This window comes from Lipotes vexillifer, unplaced genomic scaffold (genome assembly GCF_000442215.2).
Source record: "Lipotes vexillifer unplaced genomic scaffold, Lipotes_vexillifer_v1.1 scaffold170, whole genome shotgun sequence".
Taxonomy (NCBI): Eukaryota; Metazoa; Chordata; class Mammalia; order Artiodactyla; family Lipotidae; genus Lipotes; species Lipotes vexillifer.
In genome coordinates, this window is record NW_006772326.1 from 178,136 (window position 1) to 201,318 (window position 23,183).

Here is a 23,183-nt window from a genome sequence, read left to right on the forward strand (position 1 = left end):
GGGTGTTCAAATCATTTCACATGGTTCAAGCTTTTATAGAAAAGAGGTGAGAGTGGTGAAGTGGTGTGTTGAGTGGGCTAGACCTGGTTTTATTCCCTTTCTCTGCATCCCTCTTTTCCTCCACAGCCGAGGCCACCTGCTTCAGGCCTGGGAGATGCTTAAGACCAACATTCTGGTATTCAGCATCAACACCCTTCTTCCGAGTCTAACCCTTAGGTGGTAGCTCCGTTCTCCTGCCTAGACGTCTGCTTTAAATTAATCCCCTGATTGTGTCCAGGCTGTCTAGGTGGCCCTCTTCTTTGGGCCCTGAGCTAAGTCCTTTGCCAGTCCTTTCCCAGTTACTGACTTTACTCTTGACTTTGTATCGTTGCTACTCCCCCCAACCCCACATTCCGTGAAGGCCCTGTTCCCAAATCCTGAGCATGCAGATCTTCCTGGCGCCAAATGTTTATGCAGACATCTGGGTGTAATCCACCCACATGCTATAATGCCCTGATATTTCTCATTTTGCACATTCTCTTTGTAGGGATCACTCTCATCCTTGGGCACTGTGCCTTCTCCCTTAGCAGTTACAGCTGGATTCGTTTTCCCAGTGGCTGCCCTATGCAGATGTTGGCCCCTTCCTGATAACCCACCCTGCTAAAATAAAGGCCATGCCTGTCCAAACTTGGAATCTGTGACAAGAGGTCAGTAGTGGAGAGCCTTAAATGCCAAAGCCAAAGTGCTTGTACTTAATAAGGAGCGCCTCAAGAAGTTTTTGAGGAAGCAGAGTCCTCACAATCAGTGTTACAGACGAGTAAACACCATGTAGGTTGGACTGGAGAGGTTTATTTGGGTGGGAGACAATACCAATTTCTTCAGCCTTTCCATGTGGACTCTTCATAACCATATGTAAGTCATTTTGATGCCTGTCCCTGTATTTTCCATAATTCTCTGAAGTTTTTCAGTTGAAACTTGGATGCTGTATTCCTAACAGGGTCTCTCTAGTGCAAGCATTTTTGATTATACAGCACTACATCATCCTTACCTGCCTCAATGTTGGGGACACTTGATACTCTATTCTCTGTAGCTACTCTGCCCTCTAATTAGGGTGATCAACCATCCCAATCTGCTTGGGACTGGTCTACCTTTTGCACTAAAAGTCCCAAGTGCCATGAACCTCCTCGGTCCCAGACAAACCGGGACAGTTTGTTATCCTAGTCTAGGTAAACCAGGATGGTTGGTCATCAGATGTGTCAAGCACTTAGAATCTAAGAAATGGCCAAGACTGTCAGGTATGGCTGGGGAAGCTGTGCACTTCCCAACTGTGCAATAAAATGGTGGCAACTATGTATAAGACCACTAACCAGAATGAGTCTCATTAGCACAGCACCAGTCCTCACCTGGGCTTCTCAATACCTTCACCTAAACCTGAGACTACAAGTCAGTCTTACAGAGTAAGTGTGTAACTTGCCAAGTGGGAGCTAGACTGCTTTGACTTCCCAGGAGTCACCTTTTAAAAAAATAACAATCCTACATTCAAAAGTAACTTTTTAATTATATTTTTATTGTAGGGGAACATACACGTAAGACTTCTTGAAATGTACTTTCCCATCTCACTGTCTATACTCACACTTCTTGCATGCCAAGAGCTTCCCCTCGATCTCTCTTTTTTGTGTCTGCTAACCCAACCCATGTGAGCTACTATCTCTTCCCTACCGCTCTCCCCTCTTCTGTCTCCCCGGCCCCAGTACGCCACATACAATGATTCCATCACAACATTTCAGGCATCAAGATGATTGCATTAAATTTAATCAACATTTTAAAATGCAGCATCAGTATACAACATTTATTTATATTTTACTTTAAGCTTGAATATGCCGCATTTGATAAACAGGTAAAACAAGCTTTAAAGATTAAAAATAAGACAAAACAACTACTTTCCAGAAAAGCCTTTTCAGAATGAAGTTTTTCGGGGCTGCTACTTTAAGTTCTGTAATTAAAGTATCTTCCTCAAAGTATTGTCTTTAAGAAAAAGTTCAGATTTAAGTTGACTGAAGTGCTTAATTTCCTCCTCAGATCTACAGAAAGAAAAGACAATTTTCCATGGAAAAAATGATAAACAGCAGTTGAGGAATATCAACGATTATTGCTAGGTTTGTAAAACTTTGTAACTAACTGAATTTTAATATAGTTTTGTACTTCTAGCTTTGTTACTTATCAGTAATGAAGCTTGCTCCGCCCAAATTGAACTATTTATTAATCTCCAAACATACTTTTTTGCCATGCCCCTTTACTCAAGCTGTACATATCATGAATACTCTCATTGTTCCTGGTAAACTTCTGTCCCTCTTTCATAGTCCAGCACAGAGTTTGTTCACATACCATTTACCATAACCCACGAATCATATGTAATATTATTTGCTTAGTATTTTTTCTTTAAATCAACTCATTTTTTCTTAGAGAAATTTTTTTATACAGAAAATTTTGTATCACTACTTCACATGGGAAAACCAGTACCATTGGCTATAAATAGCAGGTAACTGTAAAAATAGCAACAAAATTCTAAGTAGATGCTCCCTATTTTGAGCCTGAAGTCTGCTCTCCCTTTGACAAAAAGGCATATGAGCATGTGTTTGAGAGCTGCCATTACTGGCACCAAGCCAAGAGGTTCTCCCTAATGAGGTCAGACGAATTGGAAAAGGGAATCATTTTTTATCCTGGAATTCAAAGTTATTTCATGCCATGTCAGAATACCACATGAAGTCATCTTCCATTACTGCCCCATGTGCGTTCCACACTTCAGGAAAAGCTGGCTTAGCTGAAATGAGTTAACACCTTCTTCTCAGAGCTTTCCCTAATTCCACCAATGATGGAGAACCCTCTCCCACAGCACGTTTTCCATGATTCTTACACCACACTAATCCTCCTTCACTCCACTGCAGTTATTTGCGTACTTGTCCTGGCCCCTCGGCTTTGCAGCAACTTGAAAACACATTATCAGGTTAGATATTGTTTCCATCTCCCACTGTGCTCAATAATAACAACCTGTACTTAATTGAGCACTGACTCTATGGCAGGGTCTGGCCTGGGTTCTCTTCCTGGGCTAGCTCATTCAGCGTCACTAGGAGGGCTGAGCTGGGAATTACTATCGCATTTATAGGATGTTAGGTTAAGTAGCCTGTCCAAGCTAACACAACCAGTGATTCAGAGAAGCAGGGTGCAAAGTAACAGTAACGGAACATATGTAGGTTGATGGAAATGTCTTAGAATTTCTGACTTGAAGTAAAAATATTTTCACCACTTATTCCACAAATCTTGATACCAGCCATTTATTCCAGTAATGCTACATGGAATCTTGGTTCTTGCCCACTCCTTCCCCCTTTATTTAAAAAAATTCTAAGATGCTCTCCTCTATGCAATCAATGAACCTCTCTTATTAATGCAAAAATTAAAACTTCCTGAAAAACAGTCTCTTTTCTAGTGGAGATACTGGAGGACATGATCGTTAAGAATTCAGTCTTCGCCATCAAAAAGTCCACAAATAACAAATGTTGGCAAGGATGTGGGAAAAAAGGGAACCTCTGTACGCTGTTAGTGGGAATGTAAATTGGGACAGCCACTATGGAAAACAGTATAGAGGTTTCTCAAAAAACTAAAAATAGAACTACCATATGACCCAGCAATTCCACTCCTGGGTACTTATCTGAAAAAAATGAAAACACTAATTTGAAGAGAGACATGCACCCCAATGTTCACAGCAGCATTATTTACAATGGCCACCATATATAAGCAACCTAAGTACCCATCAGCAGATGAATGGATAAAGAAGGTGTGGTATATATACACAATGGAATACTACTCAGCCATAAAAAAGAATGAAATTTTGCCATTTGCAACAACATGGATGGACTTGGAGGGCATCGTGCTAATTGAAATAAGTCAGATAGAAAAAGGCAAATACCGTATGATATCACATATATGTGGAATCTAAAAAATACAACAAACTAGTGAATATAACAAAAAAGAAACAGACTCACAGATCTAGAAAACAAACTAGTGGTTACCAGTGAAGAGAGGGAAGGGGAGAGGGGCAAGCTGGAGGTAGGGCATTAAGAGATACAAACTACTATATATAAAACAAATAAGGGGACTTCCCTGGTGGTGCAGTGGTTAAGAATCTGCCTGCCAATGCAGAGGACATGGGTTCAACCACTGGCCTGGGAAGATCCCACATGCCACGGAGCAACTAAGCCCATGCACCACAACTACTGAGCCTGCACTCTAAAGCCTGTGAGCCACAACTGCTGAGCCCAAGTGCCACAGCTACTGAAGCCTGCACTCCTGGAGCCCATGCTCCGCAACAAGAGAAGCCACCGCAATGAGAAGCCCACACACTGCAACGAAGAGTAGCCCCTGCTCGCCGCAACTAGAGAAAGCCCGCACACAGCAGCAAAGACCCAATGCAGCCAAAAATCAACCAATCAATCAATAAATTTATAAAAAATAAAATAAAATAAATAGGGACTTCCCTGGTGGTCCAGTGGGTAAGACTCCACGCTCCCAACGAAGGGGGCCCAGGCTCGATCCCTGGTCGGGGAACTAGATCCCACATGCATGCTGCAACTAAGAGTTCTCATGCCTCAACTAAGAGTCTGCATGCTGCAACTAAAAGATCCCACGTGCCGCAACTAAAAGATCCCACGTGCCTCAACTAAGACCCAGTGCAGACTAAATAAATAAATAAATAACTATTAAAAATAAAAATAAATAAGCTACAAGGCTATATTGTACAGCACAGGGAATATAGCAAATTTTTATAACTATAAATGGAGTATAATCATTAAAAATTATGAATCACTATGTTGTACACCTGAAACATATAATATTGTAAATCAGCTGTACTTGAGTTAAAAAAATGAAAGAATTCAGTGATAACAGTCATGGAGGCAGAAGAACATGATTATGAGCATAGGGGCAGTGTCAGACAGGGTGATCAATATCCTAGATCTGCCCCTGTTCCTCTAACTACCATGGGCAAGTTTCTTAGTCTTTCTGTGCCTCAATTTCCTCATGTATAAAATGGGGATGATGATAGTACCTATCCCATTGTGCTCTTTTGATACTTTAGTTACTTCATGTGCTTAGCACACAGTAAGTGCTTAATAAATGTTATCTAAATAACAGAGGAGTAAGCTTTGAGATCTTGCTTCCCTGTACATCCATTTCTAACTACTGCCACATTTCATTTGAAAAATAACCATAGGGGAGTGGGAAGGGTAAGCTGGGACTAAGTGAGAGAGTGGCATGGACATATATACACTACCAAATGTAAAATAGATAGCTAGTGGGAAGCAGCCGCATAGCACAGGGAGATCAGCTCGGTGTTTTGTGACCACCTAGAGGGGTGGGATAGGGATGGTGGGAGGGAGACACCAGAGGGAGGAGAAATGGGAATATATGTATATGTATAGCTGATTCACCTTGTTATAAAGCAGAAACTAACACACTATTGTAAAGCAATCATACTCCAATAAAGATGTTAAAAAAAAAACACCATAAATCCCTCTATTCTCTGAGAATTCCAAAAAACAGCAGAAATGTAGTTTTCACAAAGAAATGAGCTTAGACAAGCAAAAGCCCAGAAAAAATACAATATCAGCACAATTATTTTGAAATTGATTTTCCAGTTTTTTCCGTTAGGAGTCAGCAATTTGCTAAGATCCATGTAGAAAGGAACTGTTTTTATCTTTTGGCACCTATGATATTATAGGTGCCAAAAGATTATAATAATATCAAACTATATTTTTTTCAAAAAGGTCAAAACAAATTTCATAAGAAAAAGCACACTAATCTCTTCATACTAAAAATCAATTAATATATAAATTGAGGTCTCATATACCTCATAAATTCAAGTTAGATTCAGTAGCCTATATTACTACAGAGAAGTTATGGACAATCAGTTTCTCTGAACATTCAGAGAATATTTGCTTTTACACAGATGACAAACTTTCTTTGACTAATTTAAATAAGAAAAAGTCTAGGGCTTCCCTGGTGGCGCAGTGGTTGAGAGTCCGCCTGCCGATGCAGGGGACACGGGTTTGCGCCCCGGTCCGGGAAGATCCCACATGCCGCGGAGCAACTAAGCCTGTGCGCCACAGCTACTGAGCCTGCGCTCTAGAACCCACGAGCCTCAACTACTGAAGCCTGTGCACCTAGACCCTGTGCTCCGCAACAAGAGAAGCCACTGCAATGAGAAGCTCGTGCATCGCAACAAAGAGTAGCCCCGGCTCACCGCATCTAGAGAAAGCCTGCACGCGCAACGAAGACCCAACGCAGCCAAAAATAAAATAAATTTTTAAAAAAGAAAGAAAAAAAAGGAAATCCCAGGACTTCCCTGGTGGTCCAGTGGTCAAGACTCCACACTCTCAATGCAGGGGGCCCGGGTTCCATCCCTGGTTGGGGAACTAGAGCCTGCATGCTGCAACGAAGATCCCAAGTGCCCCAGCTAAGATCCGGCACAGCCAAATTAATTAATTTTAAAAAAGGAAATTCCAAACATTATGTTATTTAACCCCTACATAACTCAGAACGTATCTCGAAATAACTGGAACATTTCCTTGCAAAATCATCATTATCACACCAACAAACCTATCAATAATTCTATGGTATTGTCTAATACCTAGTCCATATTCAAATGTTCTGTCTTGTCTTAAAAATGTCTTTTTATATTTGGTTCACTAAAACCAAGATCTAAACAAGATAATTGCTATATTTGCTTGCTATGTTTCTTAGATCTTTTAAAAACTTCTACTACGGAAATTTTCAAACATACACAAATATGGAGAAAGTCTTATAAGAAACCCTCACATACCCATCACTTAGCTTCAGTAATTTTCAACATTTTGCCAGTCTTGTTTTATCTATTCCTTACACACACACACACAGACGCACACACACACACACACACACACACACACACCTTTTAAAATTTTGAGATAAAATATACATAACCTAAAATTTACCATTTTAACCATTTTCAGGTGTACAGTTCAACGACATTAAGTGCATTCACAGTGTTGTGCAATCATCACTACTATCCATTTCCAAAACTTTTTCATCTTCCCAAACAGAAACTCTGCATCCATTAAACAATAAGTCTCCATTCCTGTCTCTCCACGGCTCCTGGTAACCTATATTCTGCTTTCTGTTTCTGTGAATTTGCCTATTCTAGGTGCCTCATATAAGTGGAACCATATAATATTTGTCCTTTTACTACTGGCTTATTTAACTTAGCATAATTTCTTCAAGCCTCATCCATGTTGTCACATGTATCAGAATTTCATTCCTTCTCAAGGCTGACACACCCACACTTTTAAGTCAGATTCCAGTTTAATTGTTTGAACAAAGATATGTCATAGGTGGTGCTATGTGTTTCATGTTACATCAAATAATGAGGCATATTATAATTTTTATAATTTTTAAGTGCCCACTTAAGTGATTCTAAGACTGATTAGTTATTTACATGATCCCTCCATTTTGAAATTCCACTTCACCTTTCTGTCTGATGGTTCCATTCACTGAGGATCTTTGCATGAATCTATTATTTCATCAGAGGTTAAAAAATGGTAACTTTCTAATTCTGTTAAACCTTCCACATTCATTAGCTGGAATTCTGTAAAATGGAACTTGCTCTCATCAACTTGGGCTACTTGGTTACCCTGAACTAATTACAGTTCATGCAGAAAAGGCAGGATAAATGCTTAATTCTTTCCATTTGTTTGCTGATTTGCAGAAAAATGAATTAGTGCCCTATTCACTTCTAATGGAGTTCAGTACATTTTTATTTCTTAACCGGGTGGGGGAGGGTAGGAGGGAGGACTTTCTATGATGCATCATTATACACTTTGGAATTTTCATATATTCGTTATGTTTTAACCATCTCATTCATTATTTTTTCTGATTCTTGATTTGTTCCATCTTTGGCTATCAGGAGGCCCTTCATGTGGGCTCCTGTGTCCTTTAGTTTGAGCCCTGTTACTCTTTGCACTCTGCCACAAGCTGTTTCAGACCCATTTGTATATTTCCTACCCCAGACCTAGAATCAGTCATTCTTCCAAGGAACTTTGGTCCCCTTTAATGGGGAATGAATTGTATCTTTTAAAATTAAACTTTCCCTTAGTTCACTTACATCACGCCCAATATACGTCACTATCGTAAACCTCTCAAAAGTCACTCATGAATTACTTAATATCAAAATTATTGGCACCATCAATTGACAGAGTGCTCTCTAAGTACAAAGCACTGTTTTAAGTAAGAAAAATATGAAAATTAATAAGACATACTCCTCGCCTTCCAGGGGCTCACAAGCTATTGGAAGTAATAGTCACATCACAAGTAATTACTTCAATGTAAGGCTGACTATGATAAGAACATAACAGAAGTATGAAGTCTGGATAAAATCCAAACTCCTTTGCCTTGCATGTAAGGTCCCAGCCTCTATCTTATTTCATTCACTGTATAAAGGCTTATTGGCAGCCTACTATGTGCCAGTGACCAAGGAACAGTCCCTGCCCTTAAGGAGCATATTGCATAATAGGACAGCACATAAACAAGCAATCCATAATACAGAGTGGACAGTGCTACAGCTATGTAAGCACAGGACGTTATGGAGGGGCCCTCTTAACTGAGTCTTGAGAAATGATTTTTAGACAAAGGGATAGTGAGCTAAGACTTGAGGAGTTGAAGTTTCTATGAAGGGGAAGACGAGAAGAGAGTAGGGTTCTAGAATAGAGGCCATCATGTTAGGGCCCAGATTAACAGGGAGCTTTTTGAGAGCTATGAGTTCATTTGGACCAGGAGCTTAGGGCAGGAGTGTGGAGGACACAATAGAAAAATAGAGACATCAGGAAGATTTGTAAAAAGCTGTTATAGAGTGTAGACCTTCTAAGGGCAATGGGGAGCTATGGAAAGGCTTTAAGGGAGGAGTTACATGATCACATTTGTGCTTCTGAAAGATTCCTCTGTTGTATTGAAGAATGGTCTAGAATGGGGCAAGAGTGAAGGCAGAGGCCAGCCAGGAAAATACTGTCAGAGCCCAGAACAGATAATTGGATCTGAGCATGTGGCTGTAGAAAGAAGTGGGTGTTACCCAGATATATTCAATAAGTACAGTAAATCATGTGGTGATGACTGGATTAGGGGATGGGGATCTCGGGATCCAGGACTCTGGCTTAGGCTGTCTAGAGATAATGACATTATGCCCTGTTTAGGAAACATAGATGTAAGGTCAGGTCACAGAAGGAAGAGGCTGAGTTCTGTTTTGAATATGCTGACGTTATGGCTCCTGTGAAACATACAAGAAGTGATATCCAGTGGGTAATTGTCTTTGCAATTCAGGGTGAGAAGAGATGTAGATATAAATGTGATGGTCAGCGTCGCATAGAGTTAGGAGAGGCAAAGAGGGCGAACACCGCCCCCCCCACCCCGCACCGTGCAACTCTGTCCTGTCATCACTCCTTACCTATATGGCTTTTGACTTCCAGTAGCAGGACTGAGCTCGCTAACATATAGGGGATCTTGTAAAAGAGTAGCTTTCTGAAAGAGGAAAAAAAGTGGGAATAGTTAGAATTTTTGTTTACTGAAAAATCAATTCCCACTACTTTTAGTCAATATCATATATCTATTCTTTAATCCCTTCTACAGTACATGATTTGTAACTCATTCCACTATTTGATAATACTACAGGGAATTTTTTCCTTATATAGTTTTTTTAATGTTTTAAACATAGCATTTGTTCATTATAAAATAGAATAATCTATCAAAATCAAACAGTACAGAAATGAAAAGTAAATGATAAAAGTTCCCTATCTCTCCCTACCCTTTCTGTCTCAATATTCAAAACACCTTACTATTGTTGGTTTGGTTTATATTCTTTCAGGCATATAAAAACATGTTAATTATAACATATACATTTATAATATTTACATGTTAGATGATATATTTTTATAATATGTATTTAATACTAGCTACATCATATCACATATTAATCTGGATTTTTTTCACTTAATATATGGTGGACAGTTTTTCATGTCTATGTATATAGATTTACTTCAGTCTTTTTTAATAATGATTACCCAGTATTACATATCCAAGATATACAATAATTTTGTTAACTATTCCCCCATTAATGGGGTTATTTTTTCCTTAAATCTTTAGTGCTGCCACTTCCCACTCATACTGGGTCTTGAAACAAATTGGCATGTAGTGTTCAGCAAGTTCTCTAAATAATTTTTTATTTATGTTGAGGCTTAACAGGTCAGAAGGAATTTCTGAAATGTTGCTGATTTACAACTCCAAACAACTCCTGTCTTATTCCTTAATAAGAGTAGGGTGGGGGGGTGCATGTGTAGGGGGGAATTATGTACGTTTTCTTACTATTTTTGTCATTGCTCTGTTTAAAAAAAAAAAAAAGCTGCCTTTTTTTTTCTCTCCAGATGTTTATGCTTGCCTTAAATCTAGAAATTTAATTTGAGGATATTCGTTATTTAGCTTTCTAGCAGTTATTCCACAATGTATGAAGGGCAAAGAATTGCCATATTTTGTCTTTATAGAATTTGAGATGCTAAACAACGCAGATGTAATTACTTTTGGTGAAAGTTATAGATAAAATGGGTTACTGACAAGGACAACTCTTTGGAAACCTTTAAAATCAGAATGAGTACTAATTTCTAACTGGATGCTTTAGGTTAATTTTACCTGAAAGTATACAGAGAGTTAAGATGTCTAATTCCTTTTCCCAGGAGCATTTATCCATACCTCAACATGAAAGAAATCTCAAGGCACAAGAGAGCAATTACCCAAGATAATTCTGACAGATTTAGGAGATTATTTTTGTCCATTTCCTAAAATTTATGAAGATAGCCAAGACTAACCAAAGGTGACCAACCTAATGAAAGACTTCAACAATGTCACAAAAAAGTCACAACTTTTAAAACGTTTATATTGTTAATATCTTATTCTCACTAGAATGAATGCTAACCTGATAGATTCATCATTTATATATGAAATATTTGCTTACTCATTTTTCATCCTTCAAGGGATAGAACATTGTTTTTTTTTTTTGCCTGCACTGCGAGGCATGTGGTACCTTAGTTCCCCGACCAGGGATAGAACCCACACCCCCTGCAGTGGAAGCACGGAGTCTTAACTGCTGGACTGCCAGGGAATTCCCAGAACATTGTTTTCAATGATAATATCTGACAACTCATAAAGATAACCCCCCTCCATCCACATTATTTCAGTGGTCATAGAAAAAAAAAATCAGACTGTCTGGGTTCAAATCCCAGCTCTATATTAGTTGTACAACCTTGAATATATCATTTAATTTCCCTGTGCCTCAATTTCCTCATCTATGAGATGAGAATAACAGTCCTACCTCGTAGGACTGTTGTACAGATTAAATGAGTTAATATACAGAAAGCATCAGAACAGTTCCTACCAATAATAACACTACATGTTAGTTGTTTGTTATTGCTTATAGTATCAGAAGGGCTATGCGTTGGCCTATCTGACCTACCCCATCCATGCCTTTGCTGCAGAATTTAAAAGTAGTACTTAAAACTGGGAGTTAGGGCCTCCCTGGTGGCGCAGTGGTTGGGAGTCCGCCTGCCGATGCAGGGGATACGGGTTTGTGCCCCGGTCCGGGAGGATCCCACGTGCCGTGGAGCCGTGGCCGCTGAGCTTGCGCGTCCGGCAAGGGGAGAGGCCACTACAGTGAGAGGCCCACGTATCGCAAAAAAAAAACTGGGAGTTAGCTAAACAGTTATTTTGAAATATTTAGGTAGATTTTTAGAAGTCAATTAAATTGTGGTTTTTCTACTAGAACATATGAAGCCTTCTTTTAATAGATCAGGATTTTCCCTCTATTCATGATTCACTTACATTCTTAATTTGCAGGAAGCGGTTTAAAATTTTAGAGAGGAATTTTAAACATTTAACATTTAATTTAAACAATAACATTCTGAACTGTGCTATGAGAAAAAAAATGAGAGTTGTCTTGCAATCTTTCACAATTTTTGGCCAATTATAAAACCCCCTCCTTCCTGGCTTCTTCTGAGTGAAAAGAGTCATTCATACTTCTTAATATTATTATGTTGGAAGATCAATAATAAAAATTATGTATTACTGAAGATAAGTAAAAAGGGTCATACTATTCTTTTAATAAATTGCTTATTTTAAAACTGATTCTGGTGTTATAAGAAGATCCCTAAATGGGAGTTCTGACTCTGCCCCTACACTTATATAATGTTGAGTAAGTCACTTAGAATTTTTGTGCTTCAGTCTCCTCATTTATAAAATAAGGGACATAGACCAGGTGATCTCTGTAAAATTGTCTGATCTTATGACAATGAGTCTGTCAACTACAAATTGGCACTTGCCACTGGCACTTGCCATCTGCCTCTACAAGGATTAAATCATGTGCTGCTGCAGCTGCTAACTTTTCAACACCCCCTGAAAGGAGTTCAGGGTGGAGAGCAGAAATGAGGCACGCTGTGCTCTGGGAAAAACTGGCAGAACAGGTCTTCAGATAGTTAGATATTTTCAGGAGCCAATTTTATGAGCCCAGTTCTTGTATCTCATATCTAGAAAAGCACTACTAAAATCCTTCATGACGTCTGTTCCTCGTGACTAGCAGTAACCTTCACAAGACTAGCAGAAACCTGCAAAAAATATGTGCTTGACTGCATGTACTCCCCTTTCACCAAAATCATATATATACTGACCTTCCCCCCTACCTGTTTGGAGCAGTTTCTCAGAGCTATTTGAGGTGCTGTCTCCAGAGCTATAGTCATCATTTTGCCCAAATAAAACTTAACTCACAAATCTCATGTTGTGTTTTTTTTTTTAAGTCAAAAACTCCCACTAACCTACTTTCAATAGCACAGCTAAGAAATACAGAAACATATTGATACTGTTGAACTTTATCTGAGCTCCCTGGTCTCTGAAAGCAGAATGGTTGAGAAATCACCCCAGCTAACTGCAAAAGACCACCCTGCTCACAAATATTCCAAGACAAGACTTGTCTCCAACCTTCCTCATTGATTCCCGTGAGACTCACTGCTGAGTCCCTTGTTTATTACCTGCCTCTATAAAACCTCAGGTCCATCTCCTTTTCTTGAAGACATGTCTCATTAATGAGCATTTTCCCTATTGCAATAGCCTGGTAAAATCATACCCTTAATTGTCCAGTACAGTATGTCTTGCACAATATTACTAAATTCGAAGGTTAAACTTCCAAAATGGGGAGGAAGAGCAGGGAAGTCTACCCTAAAAAACAATACTCAAGGGCTTCCCTGGTGGCGCAGTGGTTGAGAGTCTGCCTGCCGATGCAGGGCCGTGGGTTCGTGCCCCGGTCCGGGAAGACCTCACATGCTGCGGAGCGGCTGGGCCCGTGAGCCATGGCCGCTGAGCCTGCGCGTCCGGAGCCTGTGCTCCGCAACAGGAGAGGCCACAACAGTGGGAAGCCCGCGTACCACAAAAAAAACAAAAAAAAAAACAAAAAATATATAGATTACATTTTGTTATTAATTAAAAAAAAAACTTTAGTATGTGGTATCTTCTTTTCTATCATATCAGTGTCATTTTGCAACCTCAAACATCTGGAAAACTTACTATAACATAATAGTTCCATGAACTTTTTAAGTGCAGAAATATTGATGAAGTTGTGGAAATAATGTACAAATGAAGTTTTGACTCCTTTTTCTCTAGATTTGGGTTACTCTGTAAAGGGGAGGCCAGGGAGGAATTTCCTAAGTAAAACTCATTTCCGTTCCCACTGCACTTGAAAGGGATTTCACTTAGAATGTCTTTGTGATCTGAAAGTCCCTGGGGTTCTTTTGTGTTTGTGGTGCAAAATGGCACACCGACAGCCTTGCTAGTGGCTGATGTGGGCTGACAGCTCCTCCTGGAGGGGGTAGGTAAGGGTCGACAGGCACTTTGGCCATGAAGGGACAGCTTCTTGAGGTCTGAAGGAGGGCCAAGAGTTGAGTCCTTGGATGGTGGTGTGCTGCTCTCTTGGTGGTACCTGTCAGGTAGAATTTAGAGTTAAACATAATATTCAGAATTTAACAGTAAGGAACAAAGAGAACCCAATGGCCCCATTGCAGCAGTTTAAGAGTCTGAAAGTAAAAGTCTTCACATAAAAGAAATGCTTGTAAGAGAAAGGAGTGATTTACTCTCACCTGCTGTTGACCATTGACCTAGAGGAGGTATGGCACAATTCTTCAGTATACACTCCTGCTTTCAGAAATAAAACTCTATGCTATGTCATTTAAAGAAGCATTTTTTATATCTAAAGCATTATGCCTGTCCTTCACAGAGCCCAACATTCCCAGTGAAAGGACTTTTCATTCTAGTTTTGAAACTTGATTGTTCTTTCATCTTGCATTTCTAATGGATCCTATAAAGAAAAAAGAACTATTATATGGAGAGATGAAGAGAGTTTTTTTTATTTTATTTTATTTTTTTGGGGGGGGAGAGAGATTTTTTTTAAATGGTGTTTTCTTTGATTCATATTTTGCTAATGCTGTCTGATTTTTCCAATATCATCCCAATAGCATCAGCACTTTTTTCAGAACCAATTCTGGGTCCCATCTTTTACCTTCTCTGTTCTCTCCAGCTCACCATGACTCATTTCTTTTCTCTGCAACACAAGGAAGCAAGTGGTAGAGGCTAAGAAGTTGCAGAGTATGAGATCTAAGTTCTAATCCAGGCTCTGCCACTCAGTGGTTATGTGACTTTGATTGACCTAAGCCTCAATTTCCTAATTTTAAAATAGGAACAATAATAGAACCAATTTCATTGAGTTTGTGTGAGGATTAAGTAAGAAAATACATGCAGTGTTTTTTAACACTGGAAACACTCAGTAGGTGCTAGGTATTAATATTATCCTATATTGCCTTGAATTGCTGGTTTATCATTTTACATTAAGATATCTTATCTTCCTGATGAGACTGGCACCTCCATGAAAGTGGAAAACCACTTTCTTTTAATTGGTTCTTAACTTTAAACAGGTATAAAATTCATTCATCACCTGTACAATGCTATGAACTGTGCTGAGTTCTAGCCTTCAGCTCCCTCTTCCACTGACCTTACATACGTGTACATGCATGCATGCACACACACACGCATACACAAGTGGTCACCTCAGTTCACTTATCCAAGTTCCATCCCCCTTAAACAGCCATCCTTGCCAAACCCTCAGGCTTAAGGATGTGCACACTGGCATTGTGGTCCCAGAGCATGATCAGGAAAGAGAGTGTACGAGCACCCCCTCCTTCCTGTACTCTTCTTGCCCTGGGGAGTGGCACATGACATGGCCAGATTTTAAACACACAACTAAACAAATTAATGTATATGACCCATAATCTCTGAATGCCACTTACTGATTATCTTACCTTGCCCTATTTCTTTATAGGATTCTAGTATTATGTAACAATGATATCAAAGTATCTAAGAATATAAGATGCTCATATAGGATTTTCAGGTCAATGAATATGTGTAGCCCAGAAATGGATGATACATAGTCCAATCCTCTTGAAAGTGGTAGCTTTTCTTTATTCTTGTAGATGATATTTTCTAAAATTTTCTCTATGGAAATTAAGAGAGTTAAATAAGCAGTGCACAGATTATGTTAGGTAATGTTATGAAATTATGTTAAAATGTTCATTTTAGTCACAACATATGTTTCATGTGAAAGGTCAGCAAAATGATTTCAGGTAGTTACAGAAAGGCGCACTTGAAGTGACTGTTATTTACTCAGTTGTATGAAAAAGTTATTATTTTAAAGAGCTAAAAGAGTTTCTAAAAAGGATTACCTTTTTGACAGCATAAATCATAATGTCATGGACATTATAGCTTCACCAGTGAAGCAAGCCAACTCATAAAGTTGAACTGTATTTTTCACATGAAATTCAATAATACCCACTTTTAGTAGTCTGATTAAAGAGTAGTTCATTACTAAGCAAGAGTTCTAGAACCTTGAGTTTCAACATGTGTCAACTTCACATTTACACAACTAAGTTGCTAAAAGTCACGTGTTTTTCTAATGAGCTGATTATGTATCTCTAGAGAGAGCCACCTCAAAGGAGAAAGCAATGGGAGAACTGGGAAAGAGAACTCCAGAATCAAAAGTATGCACAAATCGTTTTTCTCCTTTCTCCCTCTGCATCAAACACAGATAAACTCCTTGAGGCTGAAACTGTCAGGTTAAAAGCCAGAGTCCAAAAAGCAGCAGGCAACATTAAACAGCTTCAGAAAAATCTGTTAGATGCAAAGTCAGCTAAGAATGCAAAGTACATATATGCTAGCATATTGACTCTATCAAGAAATGAAGAAAAATGGTAAATAGAATTTACTTAACTTCTTTCTCATCCTTTTTAAGAGTTTAAAATGGAATAGAAAAGAATCATTGATTTTTAAAACTCTTAAAAAGGATGAGAAAGAAGTTAAGTAAATATGAAAAGGGGGAATTTAGTTTTCATGGAAAGTAAAACACCTATCAGACCAAAATTGTCAGATTAATGTGCTAAAATATAAGAAACAAGCAGAAAAATAAGGAACAATGATTCTTCCATAAAAAAATAAATCATATAGACCTAGATCTCAAGATGTAGAATTTGAGCTCTCCTGAATAAAAAATTCCCCATGAAGACTCTACTAAAGCAGAATTCGTGAAATATAATCAATTCTATGTAAAATAATTCAAAGCTAGAAAATAATTCTCAGATATTTAAGTGTAATCAAGAGGCTGGCAGAGACCAGTACCAAACTCTTCATGTGACCCAGAGTCACATAATATTCAAAATGTCCCAGACGCAATCCAAAATTACTTGACATTTGAAAAGCCAGGAAAATCTCAATACCTTATGAGGAAAAAGAAAATTAACAGATATCAATCTTGAGATGACAAAGATGTTGGAATTATCAGACAAAAGCTTTAAGGTAACCATCATAACCATGCTCCAATAAATGAGAGTGAACCCCTTTGAAACAAATGGAAAGATAGAAAGTCTCAGCAGAGAAATAACAAATATAAAAAGGAACCAAATGGAAATTTTAGGAGGAAAAAATACACTACAATAACTAAAAATTTTAAAATTCTCTGAATGGACTCAGTGAGCAGAGTAGAGATGACAGAGAAATGAGTCATTGAATTTTGAAGATAGAGGAATAGAAATTATCCAATTTGAACAATCCAGAGAGAATAGAGATTGAAGAAAAAAATGAACACATTCTCAAGGGACTGTGTGACAATATGAAAAAGACCTAATATTCATGTCTTCAGAGTCCCAGAAGGAGAGGAAAAAGAGTGGTACAGAAAAAATATTTGAAGGAATAATGGTTGAAAACTCTCCAAATTAGGCAAAAGACATAAACTTATAGATTCAAGAAACTGAGTGAATCCCAAATAAGATAAACTCAAAGAATTCCACACCAGACATATCATAATCAGACTGCTGTAAGAGATAAAGGAAATTGAGAGATATTTAGAACTGAATGGCAATATACATCAAATACATGTGACTCAGCTAAAACAGATTTTAGTTTATAGCTGTTGTTGACTCTGGGTCTTACTTAAATTCTATGTAGAATGTTATTATTTTTTTTTAAATCAGGCAATCAACTGCTGTGTGCATTTTGTTCAGGATTTTTACTTCCATTCAGAGGGAGAGGTAGGGCAAAGTGTGCTTACTCCACCTCGATCAGAATTAAAAACTTAATTAATTTTATTACATCAAAATTAAAATTCTACTCAGTAGAAGACACCACATAGAATAAGCTAATAGGTAGTTGACAATATGGTATTTTTAATCTCTAAAACCAATAAGCAGATTAGTATAATGTACATTAGTAGAATGTACAAAGCAATTCTGATCCTGAGTATATGTCCCAGGAAATTTTTCAAACAGGATGGAAGAGAGTAAGGGGGAGAAAAATAAATACTGATTCTACCCCAACCTTCAATATTTTTTGTATTTTTGTAAATCTGTAACTGATCAATGAATATTTGTTAATAATTATAAACTATGATCTAACTGTGTGCAAGCAAATATATTTAATAATTGCAGTGTCAATTTTGAGAAATATCAAGAAATAAGGGCTTATTATAAGAACAGCTATTGGAGGCCTTGAATCCTTCTCTTGAGTTTCTAAACATTCTGAATTCATATACTTACACACATAGTATATTTACATAAACACAGGACTTGGTCCTCTAATAGAAGTACAGCAACCTACTGCATAAGAAATCCTTAGGAAATTAATATAGATGGTGCCTTGTACCAAATTATTTCACAATAGCATTTTTATTTTTTACATACCGTAGTATTTATTAGTGAGAAGAGAAAAGAGGAAAGTTATTCTGTTTCGAGGTTTGATCAAGGATTCTGAGGATGCTAAATAGATTATTGCTCAGTGACTGACTTCGCAAAAACAAAAGAGCTAGGTTTAATAGGGACTCACTAAGTGCCACACACAGTTTAAGCACTTTACATGTACAGTTGACCCTTGAACAATGTGGGGTTAGGGGTACTGATCCTCTGCACAGTTGAAAATCAGCATATAACACTTTACAGTTCACCCCTCTGTATCCAAGGTTCCATATCCAAGGATTGTGTAGGACTGTAGTATGTATCTATTGAAGAAAATCTGCATATAAGTGGACCCTCAAAGTCCAAACCTGTGTTGTTCAAGGGTCAACTGTACATGACTTAGCCCTTTACATATCATCCCTGTGGGATATGTACCATTGTGAGCCCCATCCTACCCATGAGGAGTGAAGCCTGGGAAGGTTAAATAGTCCAAGGTAGAGTCCAGATTTGAAGTCAGCCAGTGTGGCTACAGAGTCTTTATGTTTTTATCTACTATGCAGAGAAGAATAAAACAGCTCCCTTTTTCTACTTTCTGCCAAGAAGTGCTTCTTCTTAAAGAAAAATATAAGGTTCACCTTCTTTGTTGTTTTTTTTTCCCTTCTATTTTGCTAATGATATATAATTAAATGCAATACATTCTCATTTCATAAGGATGCCAAGGTGGTCAGCTCTGATTCTGTTAATTAAACAGATCGGTTTCTCCAAAAGTTCATCCCACTACTTGCCATGCACTATGGTTAGAAAATCTGCTTTTAAGTTTTCATTAGCTAGATATCAGTAGAGGCTATAAATAGATGTAAACTCAGATTGAAATCCACCCTGGTGGGTATGAGCTTAGCAGATCTGGACTGAGGGCTAAGCATTTTCACTCTTTTCCTTTGGATTATTCAAGGTGAATGCAATTAAATTTACATAAATCTTACTCTATGCCAGCACTGTAAAAATGCTCTCTTTATCTGTAAGTTTTTTTGTTTTTGTTTTTGTTTGCGGTACGTGGGCCTCTCACTGTTGTGGCCTCTCCCGTTGCGGAGCACAGGCTCCGGACGCTCAGGCTCAGCGGCCATGGCTCACGGGCCCAGCCGCTCCGCGTGTCCCCTGCATCGGCAGGCGGACTCTCAACCACTGCGCCACCAGGGAAGCCCCTGTATGTTTTTTTTATACGTGCAAGCAATAGACAGTCTTTTTCCTCCCAGCTTTAGGGGATTCTTAAGTAAGTCACAATAAACTTTTCCTTAGAGAACATTTTGGTTAGACATCTGCTTGGGTTTTCTCCTGTAAAATGCATGACTACATGGAACTATCCACTAATGAAGAGCTATACTAAAGATAGAGAAACCAAAGTACTGAATCTCATTATCAGAGATCATCACCATTCTGTTTTCTATCCCTCAGGTGTTAAAAGCCCTGTTGTTTACTATTACCTTGAAAAGTAATCATATTTATGTAAGTGTGATGTCCCAAGATAACTGCATCCTTCTTATGACCTGCAGCTTCTCATAATTAGGCCTGAAACTACACCTCAGAGGTGTCACAGATCTCTGTACATGATAACATTGTTTAGCCCTCTAATTAGTGTTTATGATAGCCTGCCTTTTGTTTACACTTTTGACTCAGATGTTTAATTATGAAGATGACAGTACTAGAAAACTATGGGATAGCAGACCTAACTCCACCACCCCCACTTTATTTGGAAATCAGTCCTCCTCTCCACACATGGAGCACACAGAAGCTGCCATGTGTTTAAACCTCTTGGCTATGGTGGATATTTTTTAGCAGTCAATCGTTTATTCAAGTTAGGCATCAGAGACCTTCCCAGGATTTTTTAATTTGGTACAAGCAAGTGTGTGAGTTAGCCTTTGTGTGGTGGTGGGAGAAGTAAAAAGTGAATTTAAGACAGTTGGTGACTTTGCTGTCCCACAGAAGATGTGGTATTTCAGTGAGAGAAAATGAAGGTGATCCACAAACATCAGAGGAGACAGAGACAAAGTTCTATGGCACTCAAGTTCCAAGTTCCAGCTATGCCTAAGTCCAACTTCATTCTTAGCATTCCTACTCCCCTAAGTTGTGGTTTCTAACTTTTGCTGATTTTGCTCACCACTGTACATCTAAAATTGAAGAGCCCAGCAAATAGAATATGCCAGATTTAACAGGTAAAATAGATAGATCTACATTTGTATCTATATTTATGTCTGTATCTATACATATCTGCTGAATGAATGTTGAATAACATGAGTTGCCCTGTAATTCCAATAAATTCCCCTTTTAACCTAAGTTGGACTTCTGCCACTTTTAACAGAGTTCTGACCTCCACAATAACCTAAAACAGCTACTGCATACATTACTTAGAAATCTCTTTTATGGGGGATTCCCTGGTGGCGCAGTGGTTGAGAGTCCACCTGCCGATGCAGGGGACACGGGTTCGTGCCCCGGTCCGGAAAGATTCCACAGGCCGCGGAGCGGCTGGACTCATGAGCCATGGCCGCTGAGCCTCCGCGTCTGGAGCCTGTGCTCCGCAACGGGACAGGCCACAACAGTGAGAGGCCCACGTACCGCAAAAAAAAAAAAAAAAAAAAAAAAAAAAAAAAAAAGTTAAAAAAAAAAAAAGAAATCGCTTTTATTTTTCTAAACTGGAAGAAGACAATGAGGCTATCAGAGTGGTCTAGAAAAACCGGAGCATTATATGCCAAATGTGAAATAAATGTTGAATCTCAGAGCATGTGGATGGCTATCCACTGGCAGTGCTTCTCCCTCAGTACTTCCAGTTACAAGGGCCACGTTAGGAACTTCACTTAGTGCCCTGAGACAAGAAGGCAGAGACCCTCCTCCCAGAAGCTAGTAATTTATGGCGCTCAGGGTAACAATGGAAGTGTATCAACCCCTTAAAACATAGCTTGTTGTTACATGGATTTAGAACAAATCATGATCCTCTAAGCCTAATGATACAAGCCAGGCTTCCTAAAACAATTTTTTTTTCTTTTGGTGACAAAAAAAGTTAATCAAATTTAGTTTAAAAGACCTTCGTATGTCATTGTTCAGTGAGAGAAGGTATGAGAGTAAGTACAGTGGGAAAAGGCCCTTCCCCAGTAACCCATTGCACAGCATGGTACACCACAGGTCTTGGGGGTGAATACTCTCCAAGTAGGCATTCACTTTTTCTTGGCACATTTTGCAATGTTTTCCTGGGGGCTGTTTCCCCCATGTCATGACCTGACTTTCAGGGCCCCAACGCACCTTAATTTTCCCCATGCCTATAATCCCCTGACTCAGAGCTCTTAGAATCCTATGCTCCCTTCCTCCTTCAAATGTGTAGATACTTAAAGTGTGTAATAGAATCATACTTTGAGTTATGCAGCTTAGGAAACTCCTTTTTCAATTTATACATGTTCCATTTTTTCCTCCCTCTACCGTAGTTTCTACTGTTCCCTCCAACTGCAATATCTCTATCACCATGTGCACTATTCCTTCACCGACTGTCATCTGGCATCTTGACTTCTCCCCACAACCAAATAAAACCTTTCCCCTCATTAAATCTCTTTGACAATTTACTCAAACTCAATTATGACACTTAGCATGCATACTTTGCAGTATCTTTATTTACACAAATGTCATATGTCCTGGTGAGAATCGGCCTCTCAAGGATAGGAACTATGCCTTACTCATCTTTGTATCTATTACAGGGCCCAGCATACCACTACACAGAACCAGAGTTCAATAAATGATTTGAATTTGATTTTAATCATTTATTTATACTGAGACATCTGTATATTCAATTGAAATGAGAAAAATTATAGTTTATAACTAACTGGATTTGAATTTAGAAGAAAATCTCACAAAATACCTTCTTCATTATTACGTATATGAGATAAACAGAATTCAGTTCAAAGACATTAGTAGAGAAAAAGCATTTTAAAAAGCCAGTTGAGGGCTTCCCTGCTGGCGCAGTGGTTAAGAATGCACCTGCCAATTCAGGGGACACGAGTTCGAGCCCTGGTCCGGGAAGATCCCACATGCTGTGGAGCAACTAGGCCCACGCACCACAACTACTGAGCCCACGTGCCACAACTACTGAAGCCCCCACGCTTAAAGCCTGTGCTCCTCAACAACAGAAGCCACCGCAATGAGAAGCCCGTGCACTGCAATGAAGAGTAGTCCCTGCTCGCCGCAACTAGAGAAAGCCACGCACGGCAACAAAGAAACAAAGCAGCCAAAAATAAATAAATAAAATAAATAAATTTTTTTTAAAAAGCCAAATGAAACGTAAAATAAGTTTTGGACAGCAAGTTAAAAACGTAAAACAACAATCTCACCTGAAAAGGGATTCATTCAAACTTTTAGGCTTTTTGCCTCTCCAAAAGGCAGGGCCATTATTCTCTTCTTTGACTTAAAAAAAAAAAAAAGTTAGTTGGTCATTAATTACATGATTTGATCGAGTTTATGAAGAAGAGTTACTGTTCTGAATTGATGACTCTATAAAGCCTCACAAAAACTTGCAAATTCAAAATTATAAACTGGGCAACATGATGGGCAAAAAGAACTTTGGCTCTGATGTTAAACCATATACTCAACTTCAGAATTTTCTTTTTTTAATAAATGTTTGACTTTATTTTGATTTTTTTTAAATAAATTTATTTATTTATTATTTATGTTTGGCTGCGTTGGGTCTTCGTTGCTGTGCGTGACCTTTCTCTAGTTGCAGCGAGCAGGGGCTACTCCTCATTGCGGTGCTCAGGCTTCTCAATGCAGTTGAGAAGAGCGGAGCACAGGCTCTGG

At 38.7% G+C, this 23,183-nt stretch overlaps 1 protein-coding gene across 1 annotated transcript in view; it reads right to left on the reverse strand.

Moving 5' to 3' along the window:
- The window catches only part of CUNH12orf56 (chromosome unknown C12orf56 homolog), a 66,190-nt gene that overhangs the window by 26,734 nt on the left and 16,273 nt on the right, over positions 1-23,183 (reverse strand). Inside the window, 5 exon segments of the mRNA XM_007447393.1 lie at positions 1,920-1,984; positions 1,987-2,060; positions 9,503-9,576; positions 13,654-14,065; positions 22,721-22,793. Of these exon segments, the coding sequence (XP_007447455.1) occupies positions 1,920-1,984; positions 1,987-2,060; positions 9,503-9,576; positions 13,654-14,065; positions 22,721-22,793 (698 nt within the window).